The 12,011-nt window shown below is 34.9% G+C and overlaps 1 protein-coding gene and 1 pseudogene across 2 annotated transcripts; one reads left to right on the top strand and one right to left on the bottom strand.

The window, feature by feature from the left end:
• Window positions 1-2,547: 2,547 nt before the first annotated feature.
• Window positions 2,548-4,473, bottom strand: LOC148193969 (sucrose transport protein SUC4 pseudogene; annotated as a pseudogene). Its single transcript, XR_015781681.1, has 3 exons — window positions 3,858-4,473; window positions 3,367-3,430; window positions 2,548-2,693 (listed from the first exon to the last, which is right to left on the bottom strand). The product of XR_015781681.1 is annotated as a sucrose transport protein SUC4 pseudogene (transcript).
• A 5,276-nt stretch (window positions 4,474-9,749) lies between these two features.
• LOC148193968 (uncharacterized) lies at window positions 9,750-11,517 on the top strand. Its single transcript, XM_088097816.1, has 3 exons — window positions 9,750-10,518; window positions 10,607-10,691; window positions 10,783-11,517. The coding sequence occupies exons 1-3, from the start codon at window positions 10,214-10,216 to the stop codon at window positions 11,515-11,517; spliced, it is 1,125 nt and encodes a 374-aa protein (XP_087953942.1). The 5' UTR covers window positions 9,750-10,213.
• The last annotated feature ends 494 nt before the right edge of the window (window positions 11,518-12,011 follow it).

The following is a 12,011-nucleotide window of genomic DNA, read 5'->3' as shown; positions in this document are numbered from 1 at the left end:
CAAAATGAACAAGACTGAAACAACAAGAAGAAAGAACAATAACAACTTGGATTTTTAAAAGGAAAGAATAAGATCAATATCATACAAAATCAACTCATCTCGTACAATTTATGGATTAATTTTGTTTTGATGATTAAATAATGAAAGTTTAATTTGAATTAGTTTGGAGATTAATAAATTTGAAATGTTTTATATCTCTTTATTATTTAGAACATAAAAACACGAATATGTTGTACAGTTACCATTATAAGATTATGAGTGTGAAAATCTACTTCCAATAACAGAACAAAAACACTAAATAAATACAAATAATTCAAACAAAAAAGAAAAAAAATATATCTAACGTGTATTATAGGCACCTATGTCCTTGGTTTCTTTTTAACGGACACGTCAAAGATTTGATATCAACCAAACTCATATAATATACTGTCACGTTACTTTTTAATAAAATTTTAATATAATAAGTTTGTGTTATTCTTCGAGCACATTTCTATCCATATGGGGGCTTTTAGTAATTTGAGTTTAAAGTATATTGTAATTACTATATATAATTTATTAAGAACAATTTTGACACGAAAACAATTCATTTTAAAAATATATCTGTCAATTACCATCATTCCCTATAATATATATATATATATATATATATATATATATATATATATAAAGAAAACATCATCTAAATGTTAACGTAAAATGATACAAGATCAATTATAAAAAGATAAAATAAAATTATTTATAATTTTTTCATTCATATTCATAAATTTCTTCACATTTATATTTTTCATAAACACTCATCTCATTCATTTTCTTTGTCTATACTCATATTTTTCATCTACACATAACTCTTTCATTTATATTTTTTTTCATCTTAATTCACATTTTTCTGCTCATCTCCTTCATTTGTAATAATTTATTTTCATCTATATTCATATTTTTCATTTACACTCATGTTCTTAATATATTATAAGTAATTAGTTTTGTTTATGCTGAATGGGACCGGGGAAAATTCCTGCTACCTCCGTCCGGAAACACTCCTCCTTCTCCGATCGGTCCTTTTCCCTTCGCTCTCCTCGCACCTCTTCGTCACACAAATGGGTTGACCTACAGCAAACACTCCGACGCTCAAGTCAGAATGGGCTTTTGCAAGTCTATATAATTATCAAAGAACATAGAGTTTACCTTCCCCTTTGACTGCTATTTATATGATTTTAGAGAATATTACCCATTAATTTACCTCTTAATGGCTTTCAATGCACACTTTAAATACTCGACAATGACCGTTACCTCATTAACTACACATTCATGAGCATTCAACGGCTGTCTCCAGTCCACAGTTTTATACATCTGCCCAATCGGACACGTTGTGCAAAAGAGTTCCGATCGGACATATCAGGCTGGAACACCCGATCGGACATGTTAGCCTTGCTTCCACCCGCTCGGCCTTGTCCAAACCTTCCCGGTCGGTTGTCCGCCCTTGGTAGTAACACAAGTCCCCCAAGCCCTAGCAAAAATACTTTTGCGTAGGGTTTTGAAGTGACCTCCGTTTGGCCTTTCTCTCTCTTTGTCTAACCAAGTCTTTAACACACTAACATTTGCTCTGGTGAGAACTGTAAAGTCACGACTGTAACTTTTAGGCGGGAAATGTGAAAAAACGAAATGTCTTACCGCCTGAACCGTCAGATTTTGCTATCACCGAAACGTCACGTCTCTCAAACCGTCAGATCTCTTGACGTTTGATGCTTCGGATATACCAGTTGAGTCGGTTGTAATCTTAGTATAAATACCCATACTTTTACCCTAATTTTTTACTTTAATCTCCTCGCCGTCGCCAGCCTCTCCTTCCTCTGAATCTTCCTCTGCTCCTTTCGTTCTCCACGCCTCAGGTAACCATGTCTTCTGATTTCTCCGGCAACGAGGGTAGGGGGTATGCTGACGATGACAACGCCAGTCCATCTTCATCCCTGGCTGCATTTACCGGTCTCGGCGCTAGGGCCTCACCTTCAGGGAATTCCTCCGATCTCCTGGTTGACAGTGATGCTCCTAAGGAAGTTGCCATCCATGTGGACTCAACCGACGCTTGGGATGGGAAGCCCCGAGCTTGGCCACCTGTTCCCGGCTACGATTGGGTGCCTCATGAAGTTAGGAAAATTCCCTCTTCTTTTTACGATCGCCAAGCTTTCCGCAACTTAATTAACCACATCTGTCTGGTCAAGTCAGCTGCCGACGCCAGGCATTTCAAACTAGCGTGTCTGTCACGGTCGGTGCAACTACCCCACTGACGTCTTCTACGTTTATGCCACTATGTTCAAGGATTTGAAGGTTCTTCTGCCCTTCTCTGATTTCCAGATGGGTGTACTGAGAACACTTAACTTGGCTCCCACCCAGCTTCATCCGAACGGTTGGGCCTTCATGCAAGCGTTCTCCGCCATCTGCTCCGGTTTGGCTCTCAAACCGACTCCTGCCGCCTTCCTTTATTTCTTTCACGTACAGCCTCACCCATCCAAACCTTGGGTTTCCCTTCGGACGGTCGGGAACAAACATTTGTTAACCCTTTACAACAGCTCCTATAAGGACTTTAAGAATCACTTCTTTAAAGTTGTGCCAACGGAAACCGGATACCAGAGCTTCTGCTCTTCGGCCCAAGAGGCCAAGTTTCCTTTTTACTGGACCCGAGATCCCCGGAAGGTCCACTACAAGAAATAATAAAATTACATACGGATAATTATATACGGATTCATATCCGTATATAAATGAGATATTATGTACGGAATTTATGTACGGATACCAGAAAAAGCTTTATATACGGATATTATATACGGATATTTATATACGGAATTTTCCGTATATAAACTCCGTATATAAAGTTTGCGCGTGGTGGCGGGAAAATTATCTAAGGAATAACGTAATGTAATGTTTACATCCAAAGGCTAAACACATAGAACAGTTGTCAGTTATTAGTTAGAAGTAAACAGCTGACAGCTGTAGTTTGTTCAAATGAATAACGTAATGTAATGTAGTGTTCCTCTGTCTTTATAACCATGTGTTCTGCAACAGAGGTTCACTGACTTTTATAATAATACTCTATAATGGTAAACTGATTTACAAATTCAACCACATTTCTTAATTTCTCTTTGTTGATTGTCTCGGTTTGATTTTTTTTTGTTAGAAATCTCAACCTCCCACCTCACCCCATCTAAAAGAAACAAGAAATAGGGGATAATTCGAAAAGTAATACTTGTGGGAACACTATTGCAAGATTTAGGACACCCATTGACAATCCTGGAAATACTAACAGTTAATATAAGTAGCCATAAAATACAATAATATACTAACAAGAAAGAATAAGCTATCAACCCTGCTCACCTTGGCCAAGCCCCAATGACTGAATATGTGTGGAAACTAAGGCATATGGAACGCTGTAAGTGATCTGAAATAATTGATCCATGAAGCCAGATAAACTTACACAGAACTCTCAAATAATATATTGGCAAAATCATGCACAATTAATGGGGTAATGTCCAAATTTTAAATTTTGACATGTCTTGATTCTCGAGATAGAAAATGCCAGTTTGTGTTAAAAACTGCTGCCAAGCTTGAGTCAAGACACTATAGGAGACATAATAGTACTGTTTATGTTAAGATACATAGGAGAACAGAAGGCAGTTTGAGCTAAAGAGATCATGCAGACAAAATCAAATGAACTAAGATACTTTATATGATGAGTCACTGAAACCATGCAAAAAGACAGAATTTGAGTTTTTGTTTTAAGGAACATGGGAGACAGAAAGGGTGCCTTCAATATTGGCAGAAAAAGAACAAACAAAATGCTTTTAGCAGGAAATAGAGCAACTTACTGCAAGTGGAAACCCAAGAACGGTAAAGATTGTCAATGCAGCAATCACAATGCCAGTTGGTGGTAGTTCTTTGCCTATATAGCCAATTCTATTTGCCAGATAGGTTACAATATATAAGTATTGCAATAAAGCAGACAGCCATCAAGATATTTGAGATTCCCCACACAAACCCAGCCCCCCGCTTCCTGCATAACCTCTCCATGAGTACAGACGTTATTCCAAGAACAACTGAATTAAGCAATAAGCCTATTGCCCCCATTCTAACTCCAGTATCATAATTAGGGCCTTCATTTGGTTCACCACCATAAATCTCTCGGCCCATCCAATCAGTATCAAAAAGGAGAAATGGAAACCACCCAATCCAAGTTAAGGCAGTAGCGGACAGTATTGTCCATACTGGGGTTGAAAAATATCTGACTGTCCCGAATAGCTCCCACAGAAAAGCTTCTCCAGCAGCACCCGATTCCCCTGCTGCTGCTTCAACAGGTTGTGCCCCACTAGAACTCAGAGGTACTTCATGAGCTGCCATGATGCTTATATAAGTGGTGACAGCGATGAAACCAATGTCAAGATAGAAAGCGGACTTGAGATTTGCACAACTAAGTAAGTTATTGTACAAATTTCAGAATTGAAGACAACAATGAGGAGCCCCATAAGGGTGATTATAAATCCTGTATGTGAAGGCAAAGAAGTTGTAGAAGAAGGCTCAAGCTTCAGCCCAGAAAGCCTTTTTTCTTTGCCACATGGTGTTGGTGGCTTGCACATGTTGGATTCTTTTAACTATGTTGGTGAGAGTTCTGAGGATCTGCTGTTAGATGTGCCTTCTAACAGTTCTTTTCCGCAGGCAGAGCTCCTGCTCCCAACTTTAAGCTATGATGCTAAGGTCTGCACCACTAGTAGCTCAGTACACTCAACTGTTACTCATCATCCTTAATAGGGTCCAAATATTTGCAACCTTGCAACCTTGAGATATGATGGTTGTGTTTTTGTTTCCTTGCAACCTTGAGCTTGGATTGCCAAAGGATGGAAGTTGAATGGGCTTTTTTCATTGTATAGGTTGGTTATAGATTGTAACATATAGTATGAAATGCGGAGTGATCAACTCCGGAGTTTTGTATGCAATTGTAGTTTATGTTTTGTTAATGATTTTCACAACCTTTTTATACCAGTAGGTTTAAATCTCAACTCTTCAAACTTCCATCTAAATAATAAACCGTATATATGCATGAGACAACTATGGTTGGATTAGATGACAAAGAACTGCAGAGTTATTGTCTTTAGTATTTTCAAAGAACCACGTCACGTTGGAACAGATTATCATTAATAGCAACGATAAACATGTTTTGAAGATTATTTATTGTGAGTCTCTTGTAACTATTTCTTTTAGTGGTTTTGATCTCTTTCTACTCTTTTCATGGGATTAGAAACCAAGGAATATAAGTTTCTCACCTACGTTTCCCAATGGCCTTTATTGGTGTCTAAATTATAACCATTCATTTTTGTCATCTTTGGTGTTACTCTAAAATGTCTTTGAATGTGATCATTATATGTTATATCTTATTCTGTGCGGTAATGAGAATGAGTCTTCAATTTGGGTTATAAAGTGTTTGATGAAAAAACATCATCTTACTCATTTTGCTTATAAGTTCTTACTCATTTTGCTTATAAGAAAAGTTCTTACTCATTTTGCAGCAAAAGCCCAACATCATGGTTCATATTTTGCTATTAGCAAAGGCAAAACTGGTGTGTTTATTTACTAAGTAAACTCTAATTGATTTTTTGTTGTTGAATCCGTAATGTGGTGCTGATGAGTAGGATACAATTGTCACACTATGAACGAAGAATAGTCGTTGGCGTCATGCATTTTCACTTACCGATTACTTCGCAATAAGTATCGGAAATTGTTGATATTTTCGACTTTTACATTGTGTTTGGACAATAATATTTAAAATTTTAGAGAAGTTAGGTAAGTGGTGGAGACAAGGGTTAGGTAAATGTGGTTGGCTACCCTCCCTGGTGACTAATGATGCTACTTGTTATGTCTGGGTCCCCCTTTCCCTCTATTATGATTACTTGCTACAATAGAATTTCCCACGTCATTGGAGAAACTTCTAGTTATCCAGTTGATTTTGAAACCCGACCCAACTTTATTCTCCACTGGTCCCTTCCCTTTATAGACTATAAAAATTAATTGATGATTAATACTTGTTTCTATATTATATCAACTTATCATTTCATACTTTAACTAAACATAATTACATTTCACTATATCACTTTCTTAATTATAAATAAAGAAAACTATAAAATTATAAGTAATTAACATTTAAAATTTTATTTGGTGAACAATATAGGTAAGTAATCCACAGATCCTAATCAGAGTGACTTTTTTTAACCTGTCATAAAGAGTTTATAGATAATGAGGAAGGTTTGAATATAGTGACGGGCAATAAGTCAATTCATTTAAATATTTTTATATAAATTCTAATTGTAAAGTTTTAAAATAATTAGTTTATAAATATTATATATATATATATATATATATATATATATATATATATTACAATGTTGTTAAGATTATTTTAATAATATTTTTGAGATCAAGAATCATGTTTTCTTTTTATTTTTAGGATTGAAGTTTTGTCTTTCTACATGGTAATTAACTAAAGAAAGAAAGTATTATCTTAACTTACTCTAGTTGTATGTTAGCTTGGAAGCCTGCATCCTTTCCTATAGATCATCTTGTTCATTATACATTGACCAATAATAATCTCTAAGTTAGAATCTTTTCTAAATATCTTGGGAAACTTAAATTAATATATTAATTAGTTACCAATATTTCAACAATAATTTACTGAATTTTAAATAGTGAGCATGATTGTGAAGTTAAAATATATTTTTTATATTTTTATCTTTATTATCATAACTCCAGCACTTGTATATAAATAAACCATTGACTTATTAAAAAACAAATAGAAAAAGAACCCTTCCTCCCTTCTCTCTATCTTTTCCTTATTATTTTATATCGTGGATATGGTAAGTAATGAGTTAATTAATTCATCTACAAAATTTCACTTTCTTCAATGATGAAGAAAGATACATAAAAGAAAAACACTAGAACAAAGAAACATACATGAATTATAAATTATGGATAAAAAATATAAACCTAATTTTGTCTTATATAATGGTAGAATCTTAGATATACATCTTGAATTTGTAAACAAAAATTAATAAACAAATTCTGCTAATCATGTTTAAAGTTCTGTGAAATTCTTAGATTAAAAAGCACAGTCTGGAAGGCAAACAGTGTTTGACAAGTTGAGTGTGCATGAACCTTCAGAACTTCATGCACCACTTTGAGAATCCACTAATAAGTGGTCAATCTTTGAAAACTGACAAATTCAAGTAAACCACTATGATCAAACAAAACATAAACAAGAAATATTCTGGCAAATTAATTATCTAGAGTGTAACATGGCCACCAAAGATGAATCAAAATAGTCTTTGAAATTTTGAATTTTGAGTGGATGATAACGTGCCATTCAATTCAGTAGTGGATGATTTTTTCCTCCATCATTTGAGCCTTCATCATTAATTATGCCAGAGTTGAGGGATCATACAGCATCACTTTTGCCTTAATATCATCCCTTAATCCATTCAAGAATATCCCAATAAGATAATCTTGATCAATCCCCTTTAGCAGCCCTGCATACTATTCAAAATTTTCAACATAATCCTCAACCGAACCAGTCTGAGTTAAGGCAATAACCACCTCGAAAGGATTCTTCAACATGTTGGACTGGATGCGACGAACCACTGCCAATTTGAATGATTCCCAAGTGGGATTGCAAGGCCTTCCCCTCCAAAGCTATCATCACAGTCTGCATTCTTTCCATTTCAGATACTTCTTGGAGATGAAAGTATCTTTCCAACCGGTTGGTCCAGCCAAACACATCATCTCCCACAAAGATAGGAATATCTAATTTGCGCCACGTGATCCAGCATTCAGTTGTCAGTCTTATTTTTGTTCAACAGACTTTAGAGGAGTACCCATATTCTGATTTGACCCACACGTTGACTCACTCTGAATACCATTTGATAGAACACCCAGAAAGAAAATACCAAGACAGATTCTTGAATGTTTTATTCGGAAGAGAACGGTCCTACCAACGTAGTAGGAACACAACAACAAAGTATAGCAGAAAACAAAGGTCTTTTGAGAGGACCCTAACTGTCGTAGTTCCCCTTCTCCAAAAGCCCCCAAAAAACTTCCTGCTCACCTCCTAATAAGACTATTTATAATAGTCTGTTACAGTTATGTAATTACAACTATACTAACTACCTTCTTTTTTCCTTCTTTTGTATACTGTATCAAACTTATCAAATTTGGTAGAGATAGAAGAAAACAAATTTCCTGCAAAATATCTGGTACAATATTTGTGTTTCCATGTATTCACCATTGTCAGATGCTGATAATTTGATTTCAGATTTTAAGTGATAAAGTAGTTTTTCTTCAGCGGGAATACTTTTTCTGTATTAATTTTTTTTATATACTGATTGTTTTAAACTTTGATTAGTCTCGTGTATTTAGGCATTACTAAACTTTTAGACCCAAATTTGCAAACATATACATTACTACCTTGGTGTTCTTAATCTAAAATTCTAATATGCACATTGAAATTTTGATTTGGTGTTTAGTATACTATTCTGAGCTTTCATTTTTCATATTTTAGTGTATTAAAACTTCTTCACATATGTACAGGCCAAGAAATCCAGTTCTCAAGTTCATTGCTAGTGGTAAGTATATGTGAATAATTAGTTTTTATATGATATTTTATTATTTATGAATGATATTATATCAAGTGCGTTTAGGTAGGTTTATTACTTATTATAAATTGATATGTGATGTTGTTTCTTTTGTAGTTGCACTCGGTACCTGCAATCCACTGTAGAACAAGCTTATTTTGACCATCAACCAAAGCTCGTAGTAAGACCTAAACCTTCAAATAGTTGTCCAATTGCAAATGTATGCTTATGCAACTGTATGTAACATATTAGGAGGGTTATTTAGTTCTTTAAATGTTGATTTTTTAATTAAAATTATTTAGCTCAACGTAATGTAGGTTGGCCAATATCCTTCTATATCGAAACCTTAAAACAATATTGTACATAGTGATTAATATAAAACAATAATATTGTACATAGTGATTTACATGTACAAAACAAGTATTAAGATAGAGACATGTTGAAAAACATTCTAAGATAGAGAGAAGAGGACCTAAATTCATTTAGGTTATTCTTTAGGAAGCCATTTGATAGGGTACGTGTCATAATATAGAGACGTATATTAAGCATTGGCTAATTGTTTTGTAATCGATTTATGTACAGAACATGGATCGTTCTCCACCAAATCGTGCATGGATGTACGATAGGTGTCATAGAGGAAGAGGTGCTTTGAAAGAGTCTTTTGTATTAGGTGTTGAAGAGTTTATAACTAAAGCTTGTGAACAAGAACGTTATCGTAGAGATGGGGGTCTTCGATGTCCATGTTTGAAGTGCGATTGTACAAAGATTCTGCACGAAAGAGTTGTGAAGGTTCACCTTTACAAGAACGGTTTCAAGCCTAATTATTTCATTTGGGAGGATCATGGGGAAATAATGCCAGAAGATCATGTACAGAATCATGACAGTTCGATGGCTGTAGAGACGGAAGATGGTCAAATTAACCAATTTCAAACAATGGAAGACATGGTGCATGATGCTCTTAGGCAAAATGAGTCGTGGCAAGCATCTACTTCTAATAACATTGAAGAGGCTCCGAATGAAGAAACACAAAGGTTTTTTAATTTTTTGTTGGATGCAAACCAGCCGTTGTATATTCTAATAACATGGGTAAAAGGTCTTAGGATGCCTGATGGATATTCTTCTAACTTGTCAAGGTGTGTTGATGTGAATAGGGGAAAGCTCATTGGGATGAAAAGTCATGATTGCCATGTGTTTATGGAATGCTTACTTCCTACAGCGTTTAGTTCTTTACCGGCTCATGTTCTGAATCCCATTACAGAGATAAGTCATTTCTTTAGAGATTTGTGTTCTACAACATTGAACAAGGATGACCTGGCGAAGATGGAAGAAAACATTCCCATCATTCTGTGCAAGATGGAGAGAATATTTCCTCCCTCATTCTTTGATTCTATGGAACATCTCCCTATCCATCTTCCATATGAGGCACGACTTGGTGGACCAGTCCACTATAGGTGGATGTACCCATTTGAAAGGTACCCATATGACATGTTATTGTTCAATTTACCAGGCATAATTCAAAAACCCTAACACATCAATTTCAAATTTGTAGGTTCATGGGATATGCTAAACGTTCAGTAAAGAATACGGCTAGGGTTGAAGGATCTATTTGCGCATCATACTTGCACAGAGAAACAACTCATTTTTGTTCCCACTATTTCAAAAACTTCATGTTAACACCACAAAGTAATAGAAATGAAGTAGACATTGAAATAGAAAGCTTTACGACAACATTATCAGTGTTTAACCAACCTGACCGTCATTCTGGAAGGGAATCAACACATTGGTTAAGTGATGAAGAATTGAGATCAGCTCATGTTCATGTATTGATCAATTGCAATGAAGTTGAACCTTACCTTCAGTAAGCCTCCAAAATAAATTATATTTCCAATTCTTTCATTTGATATAATTAATTTTCTTTGATCTAATCTGGACGTACATGTTGACAGCTCATTCTTACATGTCTATCAACTATCTGAGTCAAACAGTTCGACATACGTACATGCTAATTTCCCATTGTGGTTCAGGCAAAAAGTACGACTTCCTATCAATCTTACACATTCATTTCTTCCTTAATTTTTTAAGATTACATTGTTGAATAGTTTCATATCATGAATGGTTGTAGGTTCATAACGATCCTTTAAGTGTGAGAAACCAACATCTTAGAGATTTATCACTTGGTCCTTTAAGGTGTGTAAAGGAATGGCACACCTTCTTTGCTAATGGATACAAATTTCATACCCATGCATGGAGTCAGGGCAAGAGGACAATAAATAGTGGGGTTCATGTTAAAGGGCTAACAGAAGGAGGTCAAGATGATTTTTATGGTGTCATTAAACACATCTATGAGTTGGAATACAATTCAACAACCACTGAAAAGAAAATTGTATTATTTTATTGTGATTGGTTTGATCCATCGAGAGTAGGTACAAGGGTGGATTCAAAGTATGGCATTGTGGATATTCGAATGGATAAAAGATATGTGTTGTTTGATCCTTTTATCATTGCACATAATGTACAACAAGTGTATTATGTACCATATCCTACATCACGCACGGACAAACGAGGTTGGTGTGTTGCGATAAAAACGAAGCCTAGAGGTCGCATTGATTCTAATGATGTAGAAGCCGATGTGCCATACCAAGTGGAGGAAATGTCACATGTTAATGACATCATTGAAGTTGAAGAAGTAGTCCGATTACAAGATGTAGAAGCTGGTCTTGAAGAAGTTGACCCTAACGATATTTCATCATTTCAAGGGCAAATAGATGAAGATACAACGGAATCAGAAGAATACAATGCAGAAGGACAGGGTGAAGATGACAATGAAGATGAATTTCATAGTTCTAGCACTGAATAGAGTTAAGGTGTATTGCTCCTTATTTTTGTCGCTTTATTATAATGATGTCCACAATCTTAAGAGTTAGGGTGTATTGCTCATTATTTATTTAACTTTATTAATTTAGAAAGTGATTGATAGAAACAGTAAAACAGTAAAAACAAAAAAAAAATTAAAATTACAGCAGTAAATAATAACAGTACAAACAGTAAGTACAGAATTTTCAAACATATTCTTTCACCTGTTGTTTTGAGATTTATTGAGTTTCGGGCTTGATTTTTTTTCCCTCCATGGCCATCGATGTTATCTCATTAGTAGAAACTGTTTTAGACCAATTTCCCAATGGTGAAGATGGGGATTTGAAAAATTAAAAGCAAAGCAAAGAAAAGTCTACATTCACCATGATATATGCAATATTATATTGATATTCCCATATCGATTTCTCTCAGAATCAACATGTTTTAAAACCTGTGATATGCATAATTAGAAAAAATAAATACAGATTAAAACATGAG

This window comes from Vigna umbellata, chromosome 8 (assembly GCF_029865625.1).
Source record: "Vigna umbellata cultivar VRB3 chromosome 8, Vumbellata_1.0, whole genome shotgun sequence".
NCBI lineage: Eukaryota > Viridiplantae > Streptophyta > Magnoliopsida > Fabales > Fabaceae > Vigna > Vigna umbellata.
This window is presented reverse-complemented; position numbering and strand designations above follow the sequence as displayed.